This window comes from Narcine bancroftii, chromosome 5 (genome assembly GCF_036971445.1).
Source record: "Narcine bancroftii isolate sNarBan1 chromosome 5, sNarBan1.hap1, whole genome shotgun sequence".
Taxonomy (NCBI): domain Eukaryota; kingdom Metazoa; phylum Chordata; class Chondrichthyes; order Torpediniformes; family Narcinidae; genus Narcine; species Narcine bancroftii.
In genome coordinates this window covers 79,418,320-79,443,518 of record NC_091473.1, presented here as the reverse complement: position 1 = coordinate 79,443,518, position 25,199 = coordinate 79,418,320, and the positions used below count along the sequence as shown (strand labels likewise).

At 46.9% G+C, this 25,199-nt stretch overlaps 2 protein-coding genes across 6 annotated transcripts in view; both read left to right on the top strand.

The window, feature by feature from the left end:
• gpsm2 (G protein signaling modulator 2) overlaps positions 1 to 25,199 on the top strand; it is a 118,116-nt gene that overhangs the window by 2,178 nt on the left and 90,739 nt on the right. Inside the window, exon 1 of one of the 5 annotated variants that reach the window (XM_069937966.1) lies at positions 7,396 to 7,502. The exons of 3 other annotated variants lie outside the window; for them this stretch is intronic. The gene's annotated coding sequence lies outside the window, so the exon portion shown is untranslated. One more of the 5 variants, XM_069937968.1, reaches the window with a different exon arrangement.
• LOC138763575 (uncharacterized) lies at positions 17,723 to 22,141 on the top strand. Its single transcript, XM_069937955.1, has 2 exons — positions 17,723 to 20,755; positions 21,029 to 22,141. Exons 1-2 carry the CDS (start codon positions 17,800 to 17,802, stop codon positions 21,061 to 21,063), a joined length of 2,991 nt encoding a protein of 996 aa, XP_069794056.1. The 5' UTR covers positions 17,723 to 17,799; the 3' UTR covers positions 21,064 to 22,141.

Here is a 25,199-nt window from a genome sequence, read left to right as displayed (position 1 = left end):
GATCGTGTCGGAGGTACGGATATGGAGTTCGAATTACCAATGGTTTGGACTGGACTGTATGGCTGCGGAACTGCTGGAGGTGAATCTACGGACAGTCGGTGATTCTGGGGGGCACTCTCTTTTGCTTCCCTTTCTCTGAGTGTAAGAGATGCTTCAGGCAATTTCTGCCGATGGTGAATCTGTCTGCCTTATTGCAGGCAAAAGCAATTTCGTGTAATATGACACTGTTTTATTACAATGACAATAAATTGAATCTTGAATGACCACCTCTGAAGTGTTCACTTCAGGCATGAATACTACATCTCCAACATATGGCCATGTGTAAATCACAAAATTCTGTAGACGCATTGGTTGAAGTAAAAACACAAAATGTTGGAGAACCTCAGTTGGTCACACTGTACCCTTTATGTAGTAAAGGCAAAGATACTTAAGGGCTTGAGCCCTTCAACAAAGTATGAGAAAATGCCAGCAAGCATCCGAACAAAAGAGTAGGAGGGGGGAAGGGAGATGGCAAAGGCAGGAGATGATAAGGTGGAGAAAGGAGGGAAGAGACAGCAGCAATGAGGGGGAGGAGGGGATGGTAGGGTCATGTGGGTGAAAGAACTGGAAGGACAGGAAAGGGGGGGGGGGAAAGGCAAGCAGGTTTAATGGAAAGCAGTAAAGTCAATGTTCATGCCATGTAGCTGGAGAACGCCCAGCAGGAAAATAAGGTGTTGTTCCTCCAATCTGCGGGTGGTCAGGGTGAGACAGTACATAAGGCCATGGATGGGCATGTGAATGCAGCAGTGTGACCCAGAATTGAAATGGTTGGCCTCTGGGAGGTCGCTGTGGTTGCGAATGGAGCGGAGCAGTTGAACAGAGCAACCTCCAGTTCTGTGACCAATTTCTCCGATGTAGAGAATGTCACAAAGGGTGCACCAGATGCGGTAGATAAGACCTCTGGATGTAAAATGAAGTGTTGCTTCACGTGAAAGGCCTGTTTGGGGCCTCAGACCACAGTGTTGCACCTCCTGCGTAGCTGGGACCTATGTGGATCCCCATGGCTACTCATTTGATTTAGAGAAAGTGGGATGAGTTGAAGGAGGTTATTAGAGGACAAGTTCTGTCAGGTGGAGGTGGGTGGTGCTAGATGGTGACTGATTGGGTCTTTGGTCCAGGAAAAAGCGAAGTGCTTTCAGACCTTCTGTGTGGGGGATAGAGGTATAAAGGGATTGGACATCCATTGTGAAGATGAGGCAGTCCAGTTCCGGTAATCTGAAATCAGTGAAGAGATGGAAGGCATGTGAGGTGTTGTGGATGTAGATAGGGAGGGATTGAACCAGGGGAGAAAGGATAGAGTCAAGGTAGGATAAAACTATTTCAGTGGGGCAGGAGCAGGCAGAAACAATGGGTCTGCTCAGATGGTTGGGTTGCGTATATTATCTTGTGTGTGTGTGTCCGTGTGTGTAATATATATATTACCATGTAGTACTCATCCACATTTTCTCTGGTAATGAAGTCTATCAATGGTGTATTTACTTAATTATCTTTTCAACTTTGATGCTGAATGCATAAATCTTGACATTTATTGAGTCTAGTAACTGTAACAATATTAATTATAGTACATAGTTGGTTCATAACTGTAGTGTGGATTGTGGAGGGTCATGTGACCTCTCCGTCTGGAACCTGGTGGGCGTATGGATGGTGAGGATAATGTGGCCTCTCTGTCCGGAATCTGGTGGGATTGTGGAGAGCCCTGTGACCTATTGGGCTGGAGCCTAGTCAGAAGTCACCTCACTTGCCAATCAAGGGTTAGATCTCCCCATAGGTGAGGCTGATGCTCGACTGGTCCCCACAGGTCACATGGGCCTGTCTTGAGCATGTGCAGTCTCCGCCCTCTCCCTTTTTGTTTGCCTCCAGCCTGCAAACCATGTGCAGCTCCGGTGGGGGGGGGGGGGGCGGGCGGGGGGCTGGGGACTGAATGCAATGGGCCTATCCTGGATCCTGAGCTGTGGGGAATGCTGGAGAACAGGTTTATTTTATATAACCATATAACCATTTACAGCACAGAACAGGCCAGTTCGGCCCTACTAGTCCATGCCGTAACAAATTACCACCCTCCTAGTCCCACTGACCAGCACCCGGTCCATACCTCTCCTATCCATGTAACTATTCAGTCTTTCCTTAATTGTAACCAATGATCCCACCTCGACCACGTCTGCCGGAAGCTCATTCCACATCCCTACCACCCTTTGCGTAAAGAAATTTCCCCTCATGTTCCCCTTATAATTTTCCCCCTTCAATCTTAAACCATGCCCTCTAGTTTGAATCTCCCCCACTCTTAATTGAAAAAGCCTATCCATGTTTACTCTGGATAGAGTAAAAATCTTTTAAAATCTGAAACACCTCTATCAAGTCCTCTCTCAATCTTCTACGCTCCAGAGAAAAAAGCCCCAGTCTGCACAACCTTTCCCTGTAACTTAAACCTTGAAATCCTGTCAACATTCTCGTGAACCTTCTCTGCATTCTCTCTATTTTGTTTATATCTTTCCTATAATTTGGTGACCAAAACTGTACACAGTACTCCAAATTTGGCCTCATCAATGCCTTGTACAATTTCATCATAACCTCCCTACTCTTGAATTCAATACTCCGATTTATGAAGGCCAACACATTCCAAATGCCTTCTTCACCACACCATCTACCTGAGTAACAGCCTTGAGGGTACTATTTACCACAACTCCTAAATCCCTTTGTTGCTCTGCACATCTCAATAGCCTACCTTTTAATGCATATGACCTATTTAGATTTGCCTTTCCAAAATGTAACACCTCACACTTATCTGTATTAAATTCCATCAGCCATTTCTCAGCCCACACCTCCAACCTTCCTAAATCACCTTTTAATCTACGGTAATCTTCCTCACTGTCCACAACACCACCAATCTTTGTATCATCCGCAAACTTGATTATCCAATTCTCCACCCCTACTTCCAGATCGTTAATATATATAACAAACAATAGTGGACTGAGGACCGATCCCTGAGGAACTCCATTAGTCACCGGTCTCCAATTGGACAAACAATTTTCTACCACTACTCTCTGACACCTCCCATCCAACCATTGCTGAATCAATTTCACTACCTCCTCATTTATACCTAATGCCTCCACTTTTTTCCTAACCTCCTGTGGGGAACTTTGTCAAAAGCTTTACTAAAGTCTAAATAGACAACATCCACAGCTTTCCCTTCATCAACCTTTTTTTTGTAACCTCCTCAAAAAACTCAATCAGGTTTGTCAAGCATGATCTACCCCTGACAAAACCATACTGATTACTCCCTAGCAATCCCTGTACCTCCAAATATTTGTAAATACCATCCCTCAGAACACTTTCCATCAACTTGCCCACCACAGACGTCAGACTCACGGGCCTATAATTCCCAGGTTTACATTTAGACCCTTTCTTAAACAGCGGAACCACATGCGCCACCCTCCAATCCTTTGGCACTACCCCCATGGCCAGTGACATCCTAAATATCTCTGTTAATGGCCCCACTATCTGTCCACTAGCCTCCCTGAGTGTCCTTGGGAATATTTTATCCGGTCCCGGAGATTTATCCACCTTTATTTTTTTCATCACAGCCATCACTACCTCCTTATATACTTGTTGGTTGTAATTAATTTACTGTTTGTTAGTGTGCTGTGCCTGCTAGAGTTAGAGAGAGTTGATGGTACTGTGTGTGTAACCCTTGCATTCCCAATTGGGAGTAGAAAATGGTTAGCAGTGATTTATTCACACCCAAAATGTAGTTATTTGTGTTATTGCTCTATATGCATTTGCCGAACTCCAGGCTGCGAGTCATGGGCAGCTCCGTAGGGCTGACTCAATGAGCCCATCCTGGAACCCGAGCAGCAATGGCACTTGAGATCAGATTTATGTCTTCAGATTTATGCCTATGGTTGGTGGGAATTGAAGAAGTTAAACCCTTGTTTGAGTTACTGTGCCTGCGGGTGGTGGGTGCTGAAGTTAAACACTCTTCTGGGTATACCATGCCTGTGTGCTGTGTAGGTTGGTTTGTGTAGGTGTGTGTTCCCTTTTGTGAATCATGCTGTGTGTAAATAAAGCTCACTGTTCTCTTTGAACCTATTCAATGTATTCTGAACACACCAACAACCAAATAGATGAATTGAACTGGAACATTCTTTCTTTTAATTATCTTTAGTTTGGGGCCTGAATAGTGATGAAGGAGTCAATTTGGAGCCCCAACAGTCCTTATAAGTGAAGCTACATCTCACTTGTGAATCTGTAAGGATCATGTTCTGCATATGGTGTTACTGATAGAGGCTCCTCTCCATCAGGGAGATTGGATGCAGACAGGAGATTGTTTCATTGATCACCTTCAATCTGTCTGCTGCAACAGCAAGGACATTCCAGTGGCCAACCACTTTAATTCCACATATGAATGCCACACTGACAATGTGATGTAATTATCTTGAGCACTTTACAGCATGGAAAATTTTCTTCTATAACCATATTTCCTTAAGATCTTTCCTTCTTTGAGTTGCTACTTTGCAAAGTTTTACTCTCTTTTTCTTCCTCCAATAGGTTCCACTTCCTCTCTTTAGCTCACAGAAAGCACAGACCATAACTTGTGCCTGCAAAGTATCTTGGCTGAAGACTGTTTGTTGCCATTCAGCTCAACTGATCAGTGGTCTGCTTGGGAGGAGCTATGGCTCTCTTTCGTGTGAGGTTTCAGGAATTCCTTGCAACCCAAATAATGATCCTTTCAAAAAATATCAGCCCCTTTCACACTTGTGTCCCATTAATTTGGCTGTGTATTGTCCTGGGATAGGAATGGGGTTTTGGCTTTTCACACGACCACTCCTAACTGGGACACTGAACACTTTCACACTTGCAAGGACCATCCCCAGGGTTAGGACGGTTCTATCTTCTTCCAGCGATGTTGTTCTGGTAAACTTGTACCTCTCACTTTGTTCGTTTTAGATTGGTCACAGTGTTTGAGCTACCGAAAGAAAACAGAGACACACGTCGAGAGCACTTCAGTTTATACAAATCTTTATTACTAAATCTAAAGCTGATTTCAAACTACAATATGAAAGCCCTTCCCAATTATACTTATCAATGCCTGGACTGGTCCCAACTGCCGAAGCGAGGCAACGATTGCACACTTGTAGTAGGTTTTCGGGGCGCCAATAGCAGCTTATCCACCTTCCCTGACCGAGATGTTGGTTGGACTCTAGAAGTTCATATTGCTGAGAGACGTTTCCACCCCTCAGAGAGTCTGAAACGTCAGCAGTGGGACCATGACTTATAATACCCAAAAATTGTTTACTCATAGCTTATCACTTTGAATAAATGGTTTACTTCAAGGTCTCGCCTGATAGTCTGCAACCAACAAAAGACAACTGCATCTCTGGGGCTCATGGTGTAAATTAGATATGTCTGCTGATTCACATGCATCTCTGGGCCCCATGGTGGAATTTAGATTATGTATACATTATTCTCAAAGTAGGTTACTGATACTCAGCCTTGCATGTCAGAAGTACAAATTCTCACACATGTCTCTTTAAAATTGATGACACGACAAGCTTTATTTACAAGTCTGCAGAGTTGGACTCAACTGGCTTCTCGCCAAGTCAAGCCCCGATACATACAGTGCATTGATTTTTATACCTTTTTTGTTTGTCCTTCCCCTTCTTTTTAACACTGTTTTAATTGGTTAGTTTTTGCAAAATCATCCTAAGTACACTTGCATTTGTAATTATCATGTTTGTTACGTACACTACGAACTCTACACACTCTTTTTATCAATCTTTGGCTCCTACATGTCTCTCTGTGACCATGAAAATCTCTGTTTGTTATAACATTGTCTAGCTGAACTTTTATGGTAAGCTCCCTGTCTATTCTGGCTTCCCCTTTTATGATTAATCATCACATTTTAACTTAAGCCCTTTTTAACCTAAATTCTCTATCTATAACATTGGATAAGCAAAAGCAGGGTTTAAATCCTCCATTACAAATGTCATGACGTATCGAGTGATGGTGGACCTGCCCTAAATCTTGATTAATGTATTCTGATCTCATATTTGAACAAAATTAATCATACCTAATTATAACATAATTAAGCTTTATGCACAACTCCGTATGAGCTCTTCATCTCTTGTTGTTATGCTGACCGAAATAAACCTTTATAAGCGACTGTGGGAAAGTGCTAGCAATAAATAGCAATAGCGGACAATTTTTAAACAGGGTGGGAAAGTTGGTAGTGCTATAAGCACACAATTTATCTCGCGTGGGAAAGTTTCTATCACTATAGCGCACAATTTATATCGCATGCGAAAGTTTGCAGCCCTATCGTGTACAATTTATACAGCATAGGAAAGTTATCTCTATGTACAATTTATAAAGATCATGGGAAAAAGCGATGGCAGACCTTCCCTCCCAGAATGCCATGCGGCAGAGAAAGGGCTGTATTCCTGGCTGCATGCTTACAGCATTTCTCTGCTCCACAGCATTCGGTGAATGCTTTTTCCCCCACGGTCTTTTTAAAATTGTACACGATAGCGCTATCAACTTTCCCACGCTGTTTAAAAAATTGTCCGCTATTGCAATTTATTTCCCCCCTCTCTCCTGCTGCTACTTTCCCACACAAAGTTCATACCTTCATTTTAATCTTTTCTTACTTCACACAAAAACTCACGCAAAAACTTGGGTCAGTTCAATTCCCACAATTCTACGCTTGCCTAATTGCAATGCCGGTGTCTGGAGACTCCAGGGATTGTACTAGCGGTCGAGGTGGTCACTCCCCAACGTGACATGACGTCATTTGATGCCAGCGTTGAGATTTTCCTTTCACGCTGGATGTTTTTGGCCTTATAATTTCCGGGACCACTTGCAAGTGTGAAAGAGGCTACTGATCAGCATGAAAAGAAGCAGTCCCAGCTCCTAGCCCTGCAGAACACCATGGGTCAAGATTATGGCTAACCGCTGCCTCCGCCTGGTCAGCCAGACTGCTATCTTTCCCGCAATTCCATGAGTTTTAGTATTGCTAAGCAGCCTCTTGTGCGACATCTTGGTGTATACCTGTCTATACCAAAACCATTCGTGTTTCCTTTTTCAACAGTAATCGTACGAAGTATTTTGGTGGCTGTTCCACAGGACCACCCACTTTGTGTCCACTCCTTCAGAAGTTTTTTTTTCAGTTTGTGCTTGCTGCACCGAGTCTACTCACGCAGCCTGGAATGTGTTCATCGGCAGCATTCATGCAAGGACAACTGAATGGAATCACCGTTGCACACCTCCTCCACCAGCAGTTGCCGGTATATACAGCGCTGACTTCCTCATCACGGTAGAAGGCGGGGCTAAACCCATCTCCGCCTCGGGGTTCGATTCGAATTTGAGCCAATGAGAGGCGAGAATTGATTATTTCTCTAATTTGTCCAACTGCCGTTGGTGTGTTGAAAGGACTGAAAACACGATGAAGTCTGCACGCACATTGAATTGTAAGTATTAATGACGGCAGCGATTTATCCTATCGGTCCGGCTGGAGTGGACAGGAAAAAAAGATGGACTTTCAACAAGGAGTAGACGTTGATAAGTACAAGTAATTCCTAGGTTAGCCAATCGTTTCAAACTTGTTCAGTTACAAACTGTGTGAGTTGAAGGTGAGGGAGGGAGTTCATATCAAATGGTCATCAGCAGGTCAGGTTGGGTTCCGAAGCTTTGCGCTGCGCTGGTGATCGGTATCAGGAAAAATGCTTTTGTTTGTTCACTTCTGACCGCCTTTACTTCACATCCATTATTTTATTTTCCCCAATCTATGATAAACTCTTGGATTGCTTTACCCTTTAATTTAAGTAACCTGTATTTCTACATTGTCCTCTTTGGACCCTCCGTCTTAATTCAGAGTTCCAATTACCCCGCGAAGGTGGTGTTAAACTAATAAGACAACCCATGTTGTGTTTTTGGACCAGTCTTTACTCTGTGTTTCTGTGTCAGTGTTCTAAATTCTAATCGGTTGACGCTTTTTGGGGATTAAATTAGCCCTTGCCTCAGAATGTTGGTACCTTGAAGGTACTCACTGTTTCTACATGACTGTAAGATAACCAGAGTGTAATCTGCAAAACAAAACGACAGCTGGCATACTGTACTAAATTTGTGTTTTTGATCTAGAACCATTCATTGTATTTGTGGTTAAATGCAGATCAGTTTGGGGAGTTAATATTAATCACAAGGGAAGAGTCGAATTTCCAAGGTTTGAATTTCCTAGTCCTGCTTTCACCATGGCTATTCCTATGATTCTATGGTTGGGCCAATTCACCACTTCAATAGGAATGTCCTGCCAAATTTTGCCTTGTCTGCTCACCTTTGAAACTTGTTCTCTCAATGAACAAATTTAAACTCGACTTAATTTTTCCAAATGAAGGTATTGTAGCAGCAGCTACACTGATCCTGCAATAACACACAACCAGACGGGTTGAGCTCAGTGAGCAGACTAGTTTATTGCAGGCTGCTGGGCTGAACATACTCCCAGCCCAGACCTGGCTGAGAACCGTGCTGACGTCACCTAGGCGGGTTCCTGAGCCCTGTGCTGGGAGGAAGGGAAATCCCTGATGGCGCCATTTTGGCCGGCTTCCAGCCGCGTGTTTTACAAGCGGGGTTGGTTCGCCTGCCTCGTGGTAAGCTGCCACACAGCCCCCTCCCAGAACCGGCGCTAATATCCTCTTTTGCTGGGCAGCCTTGCTTCTTGGGCTGGGCAACGATCATGGGCTCAGTGGGATCGAGGTGCGCTAGCTTCAGCCTGTCCATGGTAAACGGCTCCTGCCTGCTGCCCATGTCCAGCGTGAACATTGAACCAGAACACTATACAATCCTGTACGGCCCCTTGTACAGTCGCTGCAGAGGTGCAACAGTTGGGCCCCACTGAATGAAAACATATTCTGCGGAAAGCACTTCACCGGGAACGTGAGACGGGTGGGTACCATGCCTGGGTGGCGGTGGGGGTACGAAGGAGTCCAAGCATGCCCTGAGGTGAGGAACTAGTTCGTGCAGGGGCCACTGGGGATTGTGAGGTGTGTTGATGAACTCACCAGGTAGTGCCAGCGGGGCACCGTAGACCAACTCAGCTGATGATGCCTACAGATCTTCCTTGGGAGTGGAGCGGATGCCCAGGAGCACCCAAGGCAATTTGTCCGTCCAGTCGGGACCGGTGAAGTGGGCCATGAGCGCCGACTTAAAGTGTTCAGTGCAGGCATTCGACCAGTCCATTGGCCTGCGGGTGGTAGGCTGTGGTGCGGTGTAGCTGGATCCCCAGCCTGTTGGTGAGTTGTGCCCAGAGCGCAGATGTGAACTGGGCGCCCCGATCACTGGTGAGATAAGCTGGGACGCCAAACTGGGTGACCCAACCATGCATCAGTGCTCGGCAGCAGGAGTCGGTGGAGGCGTCTGGCATCAGGATCACTTCGGGCCAGCGAGTGGTGCAGTCCACCACCATAAACGGGTAACGGTTGCCCCGGGAAATGGATAATGGCTCGATGATGTCCACGTGAATGTGGCTGAACCGTTTCCGGATGTGCTCGAACTCCTGTACGGGCGCCCTGGTGTGCCTGTGCACCTTGGACGTCTGGTAATGGATGCATGTTCTGGCCCAGCCCGGGATTTGCTTCTGCAGCTCATGCCATAAGAACCGTTCTGCCACCATCTTGGATCATGGACCAGATGGACGGATGTGAAAGGTCATGGATGTGACGAAAGACCTGCCTGCGCCACTACTAGGGAACTGCTGGCCGCGGAGTGCCCAAGGAGATATCATACAGGATGCTGCTTTCGCCACTCAGACGGGAAGTCTCGGACCTGCATGCCAGTTATGGCGGTCTTGAAGGCCCTCGTCTCCTCATCAGCTTCCTGGTCCCGAACTAGCTGGTCAAAGTCGAGGCCGGGCGTCAGCGCGCAGATGGCCAGGTCGCGAGAGTGCATCAGCACCCACATTGTCCTTCCCCGCCTTGTGCTGAATGTCGGTGGTAAACTCCGACACGAAGGAGAGGTGACGCTGCTGGCGGGCCGACCAGGGATCCTTTGCCATCGCGAGTGCCTGGGTGAGGGGTTTGCGGTCGGTGAAGATGGTAAAAGTCCTCCCCTCCAAAAAATAGTGGAAATGCTGCACCGCCAGGTACATGCCCAGTAACCCGCGGTCAAAGACACTATACTTTCATTCCGGCGGGCGGAGCAGGAGCTGAAGAATTCCGATGGCTTCCAATGTCCATTCACCTGATGCTCCAGGACGGCACCGATGGCTGTGGCAGAGACATCGACAGAGAGTGCCATATGCAGGTTGGTGTGTGGGGGTGGGCAAGCATGGTGGCCTTCAAGAGGGCATCCTTGGTGGCCTCAAATGCGGTTCAGGCTTCTGGGTTCCAAGCGAGCATTTTGTGCTTGGCTGCGATGAGGGTGAATAGTGGCTGCATGATGTGCACAGCCACAAGATGAAGCGGTTGTAAAAGTTGACCATACACACAAACTTCTGCAGCCCCTTGAGGCTGTCCGGGCGTGGGAACTTCCTGATAGTGACAACCTTCACAGTGGCGGGCATGGCTCCTTTGGCTGTGATGGTATGGCCCAGGAACTGCATGGACTCTTTCCTGAACTGGCACTTGGCCGGGTTGATGGTAAGGACGAAATCGGCCAGCTGGGAGAAAAGGGTGCATAGGTGGGCCTTGTGTTGCACCTGGTCCTTGCTGGCGACAAGGATGTTGTCCAAATTAATAAAGACGAAATCTAAGTCCCTGCCCATGGAGTCAATGAGGCGCTGGAAGGTCTGTGCGGTGTTCTTGAGCCCAAATGGCATGCACAGGAATTCGAACAAGCCAAAGGGGGTGATGCTGGCCATCTTGGATATGTTCTCAGGATGCACCAGGATCTGGTGATATCCGCGCACCAGGTCAACCTTGGAGAAGACCTTCTCACCGTGCAGGTTGGCCATAAAAGTCTTGGATGTGAGGGATGGGGTAACGGTCAGGAACGGTTACCTCGTTGAGCCACAGGGATGCTAGCCGCCAGAGGCTTTCGGGACCAGGTGGAGTGACGAGGCCCATGGGCTGTCAGACTGCTGAATGATCCCCAGTTCCAACAGGTGCGTAAACTCCTCCTTCACTACCTGGAGGTTGTCAGGTGGGAGCTGGCATGCTTTGGCATGAACTGGCGGGCCCTGGGTGGGGATGTGGTGGAACACCCCATGGTGCGGCGAGGCAGCAGAGAACTGTGGCTTGTGGAATGTTGGGAACTCGTCCAGGATCCACTGGAACTCATCTCTGTGCATGCTGATCGTGGCCATCTGTGGTTGCTCTGAGCGGGAGGCATCGAGGCGAACGACCTGGAAGGTATGGGCATCTACCAGGCGCCTACCTCCAATGTCCACCAGAAGCCAGTATGCGAGGAGGAAGTCTGCACCCAGGATGGCAGTCGGGAGGGACGAGACTGTGAACCTGCACGCGAAATGCCGTTGGCCAATCTGGAAGTGGACTGTCTTGCCTCCATATATCTGGATTGCCGTTGTGTTGGCCGCATGGAGAGGAGGTCCATGAGGTCGATTCCTGGATTCTGTGGCCGGGATGATGCTGATCTGGGCTCCAGTGTCAATGAAGAACTGCCGGCCACTGACTGAGTCCCGCAGGTAGAGAAGGGTGTGTCCTTGGCCAGTCTGGTCATTTCCCTGGAATGAGCAGGGCTGACGACACTTCCGAGCCTTGGCTCCCCAGCGCTGGTGGTAGAAGCAGAGGCCTGAAGTGGATGCTGTGGCCTTGGTTATGCTCTTGGGGGCCCCTGCAGTGGCCTGGTGCTCTACCGCAGCTCTAGGGGAGGTCTTGGGGTGGTCATGCCCATGCCTCGTGACCTGCTGAGCCTTCCAAGAATCGAGCGAGCCATAGATCTTGGGCCTCTGGGCCACCTTCATCTGGTTGGTGAAGCTTTCCTGGACCAGCAGTGGCCGGACGTCCCTGGGCATATGTTCAAGGAAGATGCGCTCGAAGAGTGGGCAGTTGGTGTGCTCACCCATGAGCCCAAGCATCTTGTCCATCAGTTCCATCGGGGACCTGTCCCCCAGAGCGTCGAGGTGCAGCACCTGAGCGGTATGCTGGTGTCTGGAGAGTCCGAAGGACCCGGTAAGCACTCGCTTGATGGTCTCATATTTGTCCTCGGTGGGTGGATGCTGAACAAGGTGCAGCACGCATCTGGCGGTGGCCTGGTCCAGGGGAGCAACCACATGGTATAATTTGGTCATGTCAGACGAAATCTGGTGGAGGTGAAACTGGGCCTCCGCGTGGCCGAACCAGGTCTCTGGCTTCTGAACCCAGAATACAGGCAGCTTTATGGCTATAGCGCTGATCCCAGGCTCGCTCATGATGGTTTCAAAGACGTTTGAACCAGTTGGGACACCAAATGTAGTGGCAGCTACACTGCTCCTGCAATAACACACACAACCAGCAGGGTTGAACTCAATGAGCAGACTAGTTTATTGCAGGTTGCTGGGCTGCACTTATACTCCCAGCCTGGACCTGGCTGAGAACCGCGCTGACGTCACCTGGGCATCACGTGGTTCCCCAGCGTGGGTTTCTGAGCCCTGTGCTGAAAGGAAGGGAACCCCTCCCCGACGGTGCCATTTTGGCTGGCTGCCCCGCCGCGTGGCTTACAAGCGGGGCCGGTTCGCCTGCCTTGTGGTGAGCTGCCTCAGTATTACAATGGGAATTCACCAACACTTTGGGGCAAGTGTGGTCCTACTGCTGCTTTCCAATTCAGAATTTACATAGCAGACATTCCCTGTACAGCATAATCTTTTGAACAAAACCACCAATCACTACAATGAATTTGTACCTGTCATTTAAATTCCCCATTTCCTTACTTTTATTTGACATGCATGCCAACTCTTTTATGTTATCGTTTAAGAATAAACTAGATTGTGAAGTAAGCAATAAATTATATGTATTTACAGGTTTTGAACGTGCATTTGTAACAATCAGGTGCTTGCTATAAATTTGTGTAGCATAATATGACATTTTATAATAAATAGTCTGGAAATTTGGTCTTAACCCGGTTCTCCAGATATTGTTGATAAGTAAAACATTCTCCTGTCCTATCTATCTGTCATCTGCTTCTTCAGGAAAAACATCTCCTCTTCCATTTTGGCATTCATTTTGAATTCTATGACCGTAGATAACTTGCTCCTTCTGTTTTTTGAATCTGAACTGGTCAAGTTGATTAATATCTTGTCTGAAATATTGTAAGAAATTGAATTATTTCCATCATGTGTTGTAGGATGGTAACATTTTGTAATTTTGCAATTTGGCTACATGGTGAACAATAAGTCTATAAAAGCAGAAATGAGCCTTCTCGATTTCTATATCTTGAAAAAATAAATCCTCTCATCCATCTGATGCAGAGTGCATTCTAGTCCAGGGTTGGAATCCATATGAGTGGGTTAAGGGTAGGGGGTGGTTTGGGAGAAAAGGGAGAATCTAGGCTATAGATAAATGGTGGAGGGAAAAAGAAAATCAATGGTGTTTGAAGGGAAGGATAAATGAAAAAGAATGAGATAGATGAAAAAAGTATTTCAACATGTATGAGATTCTGGAAGATGGAAATTTATTATGAAAATGTCACATTTAAAAATTCTTTCAATTGGAAAATATGCCAAGAAAATTCAATGTGTGAAACTGATCCAGCAATTGAGGAACCATTTTTATTCCTGCCCTTGTGTTTGCAATCTTTTTTCTTTGCAGCTTTTTCAATGGACTTCTAAGTGCAATATTACTTTTAATCTGACAGAGCTATACTGAATAGAGTTGCTCACAAAAATGGTTATAATATTTGCAAATTATTTTGATTTTAACTCTTGAATGATATGTTGCCTCCCAGGTGCCAGAATCCGGGAGATCTTTGATCGAGTCTGCAGAATTCTGAAGTGGGAGGATGAGCAGCCATATGACATGGTCCACATTGGTATCAATGACATATATAAGAGTAGGGATGAGGTCCTGAAGAAGGAATATAAGGAGTTGGGGAAGCTGGAAAGTAGGACATCAAAGGTGATTGCTCCTGTGCCATCTGCCAGTGAGGGTAGAAATAGGAAGATATGGCAGATGAATGCGTGGCTGAAGAGTTGGTGCAGGAGTTCAGATTTGTGGATTATTGGAATCTCTTCTGGGAACAGACTGACCTATACAAAAAGGATCGGCTGCACCTAAACTGGAGAGGGACCAATATCCTGCAGGCAAGTTTGCTAGAGATACTGGGGAGGGTTTAAAGTAGTTTGGTAGGGGGATGAGAACCAGAACATGTGTGCAGAGAATTAGACAGAAGCTGGAAAGGATGATGCAATGTGTGTGGGCTTGTGAGGAAGGATAAGCAGAGGAGGAAACAAATGTCGTCAATTGGAGGGTTTGAAATGTGTATATTTCAATGTAAGGAGTATTAGGAATAATGGATATGATCTAGGAACATAGATCTGTACATGAAATTATGATGTTGTGACCGTTACAGAGACATGGCTAAGAACCGGACTGGCTGATGCAGGTAGTGGGTTCAGGTGTTTTAAAAGGAATAGGACAAGAGGGAAGTAGCATTACTGGTCAGGGATAGTATCACAGTTGAAGAAAGGGAGGATGCTGAAGAGGGAATGTTTACTGAGTCAATGTGAGTGGAAATCAGAAATGGGAAGGAAGCATCACAACACTGGGAGTAGCCTATAGGCCCCCAAATACCCCTGATAACACCGAGGAACCAATAAGTAGGCAGATTTTTGGAATGGTGCAGAAATCACAAGTCACAATCACTCCACAGCAGATGTAATATAATTGGCTCTCCACTCATCTCTGGGTGTTAGTGGTGGCGGTGAGCCAGGGGGGGGGGGGGGCTGTGGTGGTGCTGAGCAGGGTGGGGGGGGGGTGTTATTGGTGGCACTGTACCTGGTTTTGGGGGGTGGGGGAAGTTGGTGGCACTGCTGAGTGGCAGGGTTAGTGGCAGTGTAAAGGGGGGGTGGTGGTAGTGGCAGCGCTGAGCAGAGTGATAGTGATGCCAGTACAACATGGCAGCCACTGAGACCAGATCTCACAAGAATGCCTTGTAGCTGTTTATTTTGCTCACTACTGCCACCCTTAATCTGGCCAGAAAATTACTGCACTGACTGCTTCATTAAACTTTGCAGCAGTCTGAATAATAATAAGACTTAAGGTTCAGACTGCCCACACCTTGGGAATCATTGTCCTAAGTTAATACTTTGCTTTAGTATTAATGAAAGAAAAGGACCTTGGTCAAGGAGAGGTTGTAATTGATCAAGTTTGTGTGCTGGACCATGTTATTAGGAAAGGGGAAGTGTTGAGCCTTCTTAAAAACATTAAGATTGTGAGTCTGTGTTCAGTTCTGGTCACCTCATTATCAGAAAGTTTTGGGAACTATGGAGAGGGTGCAGAGGAGTTACTAGGATGTTGCCTGGATTGGAAAATAAGTTGAGCCAAGGTTAGCAGAGCTAGAACTTTTCTCTTGGGAGTGAAGAAGGATGAGAGGTGACTTAATAGAGGACTATAAGATTCTGAGAGGCATAGATAAGGTAGACTGCCAGTGTCTTTTTCCCAGGGCAGGAATAGAAAACACCAGAGGACTTCAATACAAAGTGAAGGGAGGAAAGTTTAGGGGAGACGTGAGGGATAAATTTTTGAGTTGTGGGTGCCTGAAATGCCTTGCTGGAGGTGGTGGAGGCTGAAACATTAGGGGCATTTAAGAGACTCTCAGACAAGCACACATGAATGAAAGAAAAATAGAGGGAGATGATCTAGGAAGGGTTTATTTTTTTTAGGAATATATTGGTTGGCACAACATCAAGGGCCGAAAGACCTGTGCTGTAGTGTTCTATCAAATGAGGTTTTGTTGTCTATTGTATTGAAAGTTAATTGTTGTAAATCCCATTCAAGTTCAGTTCAATTTTTAAAAACATTATCTGAGCATCTCTGTGATCCTGACTTTACTAATCAGACAATTAAGGTGGGAAGTTTCAAACTACTAGTTGAAAACTACTAGGCAGTGTTAAGCTAATAAAATTTGTATAAGGATTTGCATACATTCTCCTAATCTCTGTCCTTCTGCAGCCTCCCTGTTTCCTTAACACTACCTGCTCCTCCACATACCTTCATATCATCTGTAAACTTTCATAATCCAAATAAATAATATACTGCGGCCCGCCACCACGGAGATAGTCGGCACATCACGCGGTGCACGCGGAAGTAAACAGAAGCATAACATACTGTAACATGTCCCTTAACACAGCGAACCGGCATGGTTGAAAGCTGGAGCAGTACAAGACCAGCAGCTCTAAAATGGCACTGGCCAAGCTGCCTAGCTAACAGATCAATACCAGGCTGGGGAAGAAGGGTATTCATATGCAAGAATGTTCCTGCCCGCTATTGTTATTCATGCAGCTGATGTCAACCAATCAAACAAATGGTGGGAACTTCAACTGTATAAAAGGAGCCTTTCCAGCCTCAATAGATCTCCGAGCTTAACCTCCCATACTGCGAGTGTGTGTTACTTTAGCAGTTGTCTACAATACAAGGACTCTACATCACCTTTGTTGACCTCACCAAAGCCTTCGACACCTGTAATGGAGGATTAAAACCATGTACCCAGATGCTTTTTGCTTATGTGGAACTGACGACACTGGGTCCACACGCAGGTCACCTTACTTTCAGAACTAGCAGATGTAATTAAACTCAGCCATGGGGACTTATCTGAAGATACACTTTGAAATGGAATTCCACTGTGAGGCCCAGGGAAAGCAGTTGTCAAATGCAACACTCTGAAATTGACGAATTGGTCACAACCTGTCTTGCTCGAGAAGTTTTAATAAGTCTTTATATCTACGAGATAAACCAGGAAATTATAACATCCTGGTTCCATAATAATTAATCTTCTAAATTGTAGAATGTAATGTTCAGTTTTGATTTTGACTGACAAATATTAGAAGGAGTAGGCGCATGATTAATTGTTTTTGGGGTATATAAGCCTGTGGTCCTGCTGCTGAAGTTTAGATTCTCCGAGGGGTGGGAACACCCCTTGTCAAGAAGGAAGAACAGCCAGAGTCCAAGCAACGTCCCGGTCGGGGGAGGTGGAGAAGCTGCTACCAGCGCCCTGACAACCTACTACAAGTGTGCAGTCGTTGCCTCGCTTCGGCAGTTGGGACCAGTCCAAGCGTTGATAAGTATAGTTGGGAAGGGCTTGCATATTGTAGTGTGAAATCAGCTTTTGAATTAGTAATAAACATTTGTATAAACTGAACTGCTCTCGGTGTGTGTGTCTATTTTCTTTCGGTAGCTCAAACACTGTGACCAATCTAAAATGAACAAAATGAGAGGTATAAGTTTACCCAAGACAATTGGCGCAGCGAGCAGGGTTGGTCTCAAGATGTTTCGCCGAAAGAAAGAGGTGAGCCCTGAGCAGTTCTTGATTCCTGGATGGACTTCCAAAGACGATGGGTTTGGCATGTTGGCCAATACCCTGTCTTTGTTGGGACCACCCATTAGTTGGGATGAGAAGTTAGACTCATCAAGTGCACCTCTGGGAGAGCGGGTTGCCACTCTCCTTCGAGAAAGTAAATTTCCTGATAAAAAGGGAACGCTGACGAATGGTTTTTGGTTGCTGGCCACAGCATTACGCCACTCCGTTCAGCGTGAAGCAGAATTAATTCAAAGAGAAGTAGAATCTCAGTGCAAAAGAAAGCAATTAGAGGAGGAGCTAGAAGTCCTGCGACAATGCTGTTCCATGATGAGCGAGATTGTTCGCACCAGTCAGGACAGAGCCAAAGAATGGGAAGATAAGCATGTCCAAATGATTTGCCGTAATATTAAACTCCGGCAGCAGCTCTGTGCAGATAAGGAAAGGCATGGAGTAGAACCCGATCCATATCGTATTCATGCCATGATAAGGAATGGTAACGATCCTGATGTAATTGAGGATTGGGATGGGAATATCTGGAATGACAATGGTAATAATGCAGATACTCCTCAGCATGTGTCTAACATACTACCCTCTCCATCTGCTGTTCACGCCCGCCCTATAAGGCAGCAGATTTCCCAAACAGACAGAAGGGGGGATGATGTAAGGGTAGAGATGGAAGGGATAGATACCCCGGTTTCCCATGTGGACCCAGGGGAAAATACCCAAACCCCTGCTTATGCTCTATGGCCTACTCCCTCTGTTGGATGGCCTCCACCTCCTCCCCTAGACTGGGTGGAGGACCCTGTGAGTCAAAGTGGGAACAGGGGTCGGAAGGAGTCAATGATCCGTGATTTCTCTGTAAAAGAGCTGGCTGCCATTGGAGATCGATTTAGGCAAAAAGCAGGGGAACATCATCCCCAGCTGCTGAGTCCTCCTGGCCCAGCTGTGCTTTCTGCTCCCACTGCTGCTTCTATCGAGCTGGCTTCTCCTGCTCCAGTTACTCATGATGAGGTAAAACAATGGGTTAAACAGGCTCTTAAAGATAACAATAGCATGTGGTCCTGGAAGCCCCCGAACCCTTCTGAAGCCTCAAGGTGTGGGCAGGATTCCCGTGTCTACTCCATCGAGACACGGCGCACACACGGGGATCCGCGGCCCTACATACCGTTAACAATCCACTGGGGTGGGGGTAATGATCGCCAATACTTGGCTTTGGTCGACACCGGTGCAGAGCACTCGGTGATTCCTGGCAATCCCGACCTCTGGACTGGACCGGCCTTTCAAATAGAGGGGTTGGGAGGAGCGGTCACCCTGGCAAAGGAAATAAAAGTCTGTGCCATGGTGGGTGATAGCCCTTCCCCTGTCTGGTTACATGCCCTGGTGGCTGCTACTGACGAGTGTATCCTGGGTATTAATATGTTGGCCGGTATGGCCCTTAATACTAGCCAAGGGGGATTTGAATTTGGAATTCGAACTATTACAAAAAAACTAGTAGTGGGTCAGGTTAAGTGGGATCCTATGATGGTGCCAGCCCCCATGAAACCAGTGTGCATTCCACAATATCGTCTCCCTGGGGGGCAGGAAGAGATTACTGCCACCATCGATGCTCTGCAAGAAGAAGGGGTAGTGAGGCCCGCAACGTCGCCCTTTAATAGCCCTGTTTGGCCGGTCCAGAAGCCAGATGGCTCCTGGAGAATGACAGTTGATTATCGTTTTTTCAACAAACATACCCCACCACTTGCTTCAGAAGTTCCGGACATTGTCACCCTTATTGAAAACATTGCTACTGGGAACTCAGGAACATGGTATGCTGTCATTGATCTCGCTAACGCCTTCTTCAGTATTCTTATAGCTGAGGATTCACAGGATCAGTTCGCCTTTACCTGGAAGGGGCGCCAGTATACCTTCATCCACCTTCCAGTATCGCCTTCCCTCTCAATTCACCATTATATTGATGATGTGGCCTCCTGGAGCCTCTGGCAGAAACAAGAGGGTCGCCGAGTCCCACTGGGATTCTGGTCACGTACCATGTCTGAGGCTGCCACTCGTTATTCTGTTTTTGAACAACAGTTACTTGCCTGTTACTGGGCCCTGCTAGAGACTGAAAGAATGACAGGTGATGCAGATATTCAATTGCGACCTGCACTTCCTATAATGAATTGGGTCCTGGCTAATGATGCTAATCTAAAGATCGGGCGGGCTCAGCAGTCTTCTATTGTTAAATGGAAGTGGTATATTCAGAGTCATGCGACCAGAGGGCCTGAAGGGGTGGGCCACGTACACGAACAGGTGGCTTACCATCCCAGGTCAGGAACTCACTTATCGGAGGAGGGGGATGGTGGCTCCAGTCAGTATGCTGAGTTGAAGGCAGTCACTTTACCACTAGATCCCCATGATCACCCTCTTCGCCTGTTTACTGATTCCTGGGCTTTGGCTAATGGACTTGTGGTATGGATGCCTGATTTGCAAAAGAACAACTGGATGATACTTGACCGCCCAGTATGGGGCAAAGAGTTGTGGCAGCTGTTGTGGGATGCTTCCCACCATCGTGAGATAACCGTTTATCACGTTGATGCCCATACCAATATGGCGATTAACATGGCTCAACATAATGCAGTAGCAGATCAGCTTGCCACTATCAACTGTGCTGATACCGTCCCCCTGGCTCGATGGGCACATGAACAGAGTGGTCATTTGGGGGAGAAGGGATCAGCTATGTGGTCCCGTACACATGCTTTATCCGTCCATCAGGATGATGTCCGCATGGTCGTACGTACATGCCCAGAATGTCAGCTTGTGAAGTTCCATACCATTCCACCTGGTCCACATGGCCGAATAAAACGGGGTGCTCACTCAGCTGCGGTCTGGCAAATTGATTACATAGGCCCCATGCTAGACTGTATGGGTAAATATTACATCCTAGTAATGGTTGACACCTTTTCGGGCCTGGTTTTTACTTTTCCCACCAAGATGGCTGACCAAGCTAGCACTATCCAAGGACTAAACCATTTGATTTATCGTTATGATGTTCCAGAGGAGATTCACTCTGATAATGGCTTGCACTTCTCCAGGAAAGCAATCTGTGATTGGGTAAATGACAACGGTATTTTATGGATCCACCATATTCCTTATTACCCGCAGGCTGCCGGGTTAGTTGAACAAATGAACGGCTTACTGAAGGAACAAATTCGTTTGGAAACATCACTGGGGACCCAGAAGGGATGGTGCCATGTGCTGCAGCAGGCAGTCGACAATTTGAATCATCGCCCTTTAAAAGGAGGTACACCTTTCCACCGACTTCTTCACGCTCCTGAATTACAGCCTATTCCAGAGGAATAACAGTCATTGCCCCCCATCCCCGAACTAGAGAATGTTGGACAAAAGGTATGGGTGGCACCACCAGGTAGTGGCCCTCCTGTAAAAGGGGAAATAGTGACACCTGCCCAGGGTAACACTCACTGGGTAGCTATTGAGGGACAGGATGATTTAGTCTGTTTAAACACTGAACGCTTATGGTATCATGAGTGACATGTGTCAGGCTTCTTTGTTCCAGGTTCTCCATTTTACACTCCTGGTGATCTGGCTTAACAGCTGCTTTGATGCCAGCAATTGGATTTGTAATGTCGAGGACGTTCCAAGGGAGTTACCCGTGGGAAACACGGTCCGATGCATTACACCAAGGAAGTCCTCGGTCACCAGCCTCAAGTGCAGCTTATATAAATATGTTATTGTTCAGCATGTTTCAAAATCTGTTCGTGAGCTCCAGTACCTGGGTATTGTGGCCAACAAGGATAATTTGAGCCTTGGTTGGAATCCTTTCTCATGGCTAACTGCTACATTTGGGGGGGTGGGCCACACTATCCTCCGTTGGTTGCTCGCGTCATTGCTTATCTTTGTAATTGTTGTTTTGATTTCTCTTTTTTCGCTCCCTCTGTACTCAAATACTGGTTAGGCCTCGCAAATGACAGATTGTGACCAAGGGGTGGGATGTAATGGAGGATTAAAACCATGTACCCAGATGCTTTTTGCTTATGTGGAACTGACGACACTGGGTCCACACGCAGGTCACCTTACTTTCAGAACTAGCAGATGTAATTAAACTCAGCCATGGGGACTTATCTGAAGATACACTTTGAAATGGAATTCCACTGTGAGGCCCAGGGAAAGCAGTTGTCAAATGCAACACTCTGAAATTGACGAATTGGTCACAACCTGTCTTGCTCGAGAAGTTTTAATAAGTCTTTATATCTACGAGATAAACCAGGAAATTATAACATCCTGGTTCCATAATAATTAATCTTCTAAATTGTAGAATGTAATGTTCAGTTTTGATTTTGACTGACAAATATTAGAAGGAGTAGGCGCATGATTAATTGTTTTTGGGGTATATAAGCCTGTGGTCCTGCTGCTGAAGTTTAGATTCTCCGAGGGGTGGGAACACCCCTTGTCAAGAAGGAAGAACAGCCAGAGTCCAAGCAACGTCCCGGTCGGGGGAGGTGGAGAAGCTGCTACCAGCGCCCTGACAACCTACTACAAGTGTGCAGTCGTTGCCTCGCTTCGGCAGTTGGGACCAGTCCAAGCGTTGATAAGTATAGTTGGGAAGGGCTTGCATATTGTAGTGTGAAATCAGCTTTTGAATTAGTAATAAACATTTGTATAAACTGAACTGCTCTCGGTGTGTGTGTCTATTTTCTTTCGGTAGCTCAAACACTGTGACCAATCTAAAATGAACAAAATGAGAGGTATAAGTTTACCCAAGACAACACCGTGAGCAGGAAAGGGCTTTGGCAAATACTAGAGCGCATCGGATGTCCCCCAAAGTTCCTCAACATGATTATCCAACTGCACGAAAACCAACAAGGTCGGGTCAGATACAGCAATGAGCTCTCTGAACCCTTCTCCATTAACAATGGTGTGAAGCAAGGCTGTGTTCTCGCACCAACCCTCTTTTCAATCTTCTTCAGCATGATGCTGAACCAAGCCATGAAAGACCCCAACAATGAAGACGCTGTTTACATCCGGTACCGCACGGATGGCAGTCTCTTCAATCTGAGGCGCCTGCAAGCTCACACCAAGACACAAGAGAAACTTGTCCGTGAACTACTCTTTGCAGACGATGCCGCTTTAGTTGCCCATTCAGAGCCAGCTCTTCAGCGCTTGACGTCCTGCTTTGCGGAAACTGCCAAAATGTTTGGCCTGGAAGTCAGCCTGAAGAAAACTGAGGTCCTCCATCAGCCAGCTCCCCACCATGACTACCAGCCCCCCCACATCTCCATCGGGCACACAAAACTCAAAACGGTCAACCAGTTTACCTATCTCGGCTGCACCATTTCATCAGATGCAAGGATCGACAATGAGATAGACAACAGACTCGCCAAGGCAAATAGCGCCTTTGGAAGACTACACAAAAGAGTCTGGAAAAACAACCAACTGAAAAACCTCACAAAGATAAGCGTATACAGAGCCGTTGTCATACCCACACTCCTGTTCGGCTCCGAATCATGGGTCCTCTACCGGCATCACCTACGGCTTCTAGAACGCTTCCACCAGCGTTGTCTCCGCTCCATCCTCAACATCCATTGGAGCGCTTTCATCCCTAACGTCGAAGTACTCGAGATGGCAGAGGTCAACAGCATCGAGTCCACGCTGCTGAAGATCCAGCTGCGCTGGATGGGTCACGTCTCCAGAATGGAGGACCATCGCCTTCCCAAGATCGTGTTATATGGCGAGCTCTCCACTGGCCACCGTGACAGAGGTGCACCAAAGAAAAGGTACAAGGACTGCCTAAAGAAATCTCTTGGTGCCTGCCACATTGACCACCGCCAGTGGGCTGATAATGCCTCAAACCGTGCATCTTGGCGCCTCACAGTTTGGCGGGCAGCAACCTCCTTTGAAGAAGACCCCAGAGCCCACCTCACTGACAAAAGGCAAAGGAGGAAAAACCCAACACCCAACCCCAACCAACCAATTTTCCCCTGCAACCGCTGCAACCGTGTCTGCCTGTCCCGCATCGGACTTGTCAGCCACAAACGAGCCTGCAGCTGACGTGGACTTTTTACCCCCTCCATAAATCTTCGTCCGCGAAGCCAAGCCAAAGAAGACAATACAACATAAAAAGAAATGGCCCCAATGCTGACTGCTGTGGAACACTACTTGCAGTTGGCAGCCAACCAGAATATGATCCTGTATTCTAACTCTGCTTTCTGTCAATGAGCCAATGCTTGACCTACGATGATATGTTTCCTGTTGTACCATGGGCTTGTGTTGAGTTGCCTCGGGTAAAATCTAAATGCACAACATCCACTGCATCTCCCTTATCCAGTCTGCATGTTACTGTTTCAAAGAATTCCAATAGGTTTTTAAAAAGTTAGACTTGCAGCACAGTAACAGGCCATTTCGGCCCAAAGGTATGTGCTGTGCAGTTTGCATCCAATTGACCTACAACCCTGGTACATTTTGAATGATGGGAGGAAATCGGAGCCTCCTGCGGCAACACATGGACAGCGTACAAACTCCTTACAGACAGTGTGGGAATCAAACCTCTGTCCTGATTGCTGGCACTGAAAGACATTGCACTAATCACTGCGTAACCTTGCTGCCCATGTCAAGCAAGATTTTCCCTGAGGGGAGTCTCGTGATTTGGTGAGGGATTGGATGCAAGTTCCCAACTCTCCCGGAATTGAAGGAATAAACAGGAATAAAACAGTATATCTTAGTAACTTTACTTGTCTATCTGATATTTCTTGGGTTCCAAGAAAAACAAGACTTAACTGGCAGCTACTACATCGTGCCGACAGAGAGAAGGTACCCACGAACAAGGCCCTCTACAACCTAAAAAGCTTGGGGATGAAGTTCAACTTGCTTCCTAGTTGGAGCCATCTCTTCCTGGCCCCAGTGCTCCGACATCTGCGGCCCTATCAATGGAAAAAGAAACTGGAGGACCTTCTGGGCCACTGCTCATGTGCACGATTCGGCAGGTCAACTACAAATGTCTGGACTCAGTTGGGAAGATGAGTCCTCGTAATATGGTGACTTTAAAAGCTTATCTAGGAGGTTGTAGCAGGCCAAGCGATTACGTGGTTAGATGGGCTGAGTTGCTGCCCTAGTCGGTTGGTCCAAGATGGCGCGGGGCCGTCTTCCCTTCTTGGGTGAAGCCCATGGTAATGTCACCACTTTCTGGTCACGCAGTACTGAGCAGGCAGTGACTCCACAACGCGTTGATGTCACTCCCACAGACCAACACATTCCAGACAGGAAGTGGCTCATACCCTTAAAGCAGCGCGTGAAATTCAAATAAAGTCAGTTTTTGGTTCACCTGTGTTTGTGTGTGGGTGTGGATGTATTTCATTTCAGCAGTGCTGCTGTTAGCAGACACTACACTGGTGACCCCAAAGGTTCCAATGTCTTTGGAACCCACCTCAAATGCTACAAAATGCAGGATACTGCTACAGTCACAACCACGGCTGTGACCAATACTGCTCTTCTGGTTACATTTGGCCGAGTCCCAATTTCAGGTCAGACACATTGTCTTGAAGGACACCAAGTTCTGGCATGTTGTCAGCGTCCCGGACACCACTACTATGGTCAAAATAAGCTCCTTTGTTGAAAATCTTCCATTGGAGTGTAATTACGAACAATTCTGGTGTTTTCTCCTCTATTCCCTGGAACTCATCCGGCACAAGCGCACTGTTCGCATCTTGAATATTCAAGGTCTGGGCAATAGA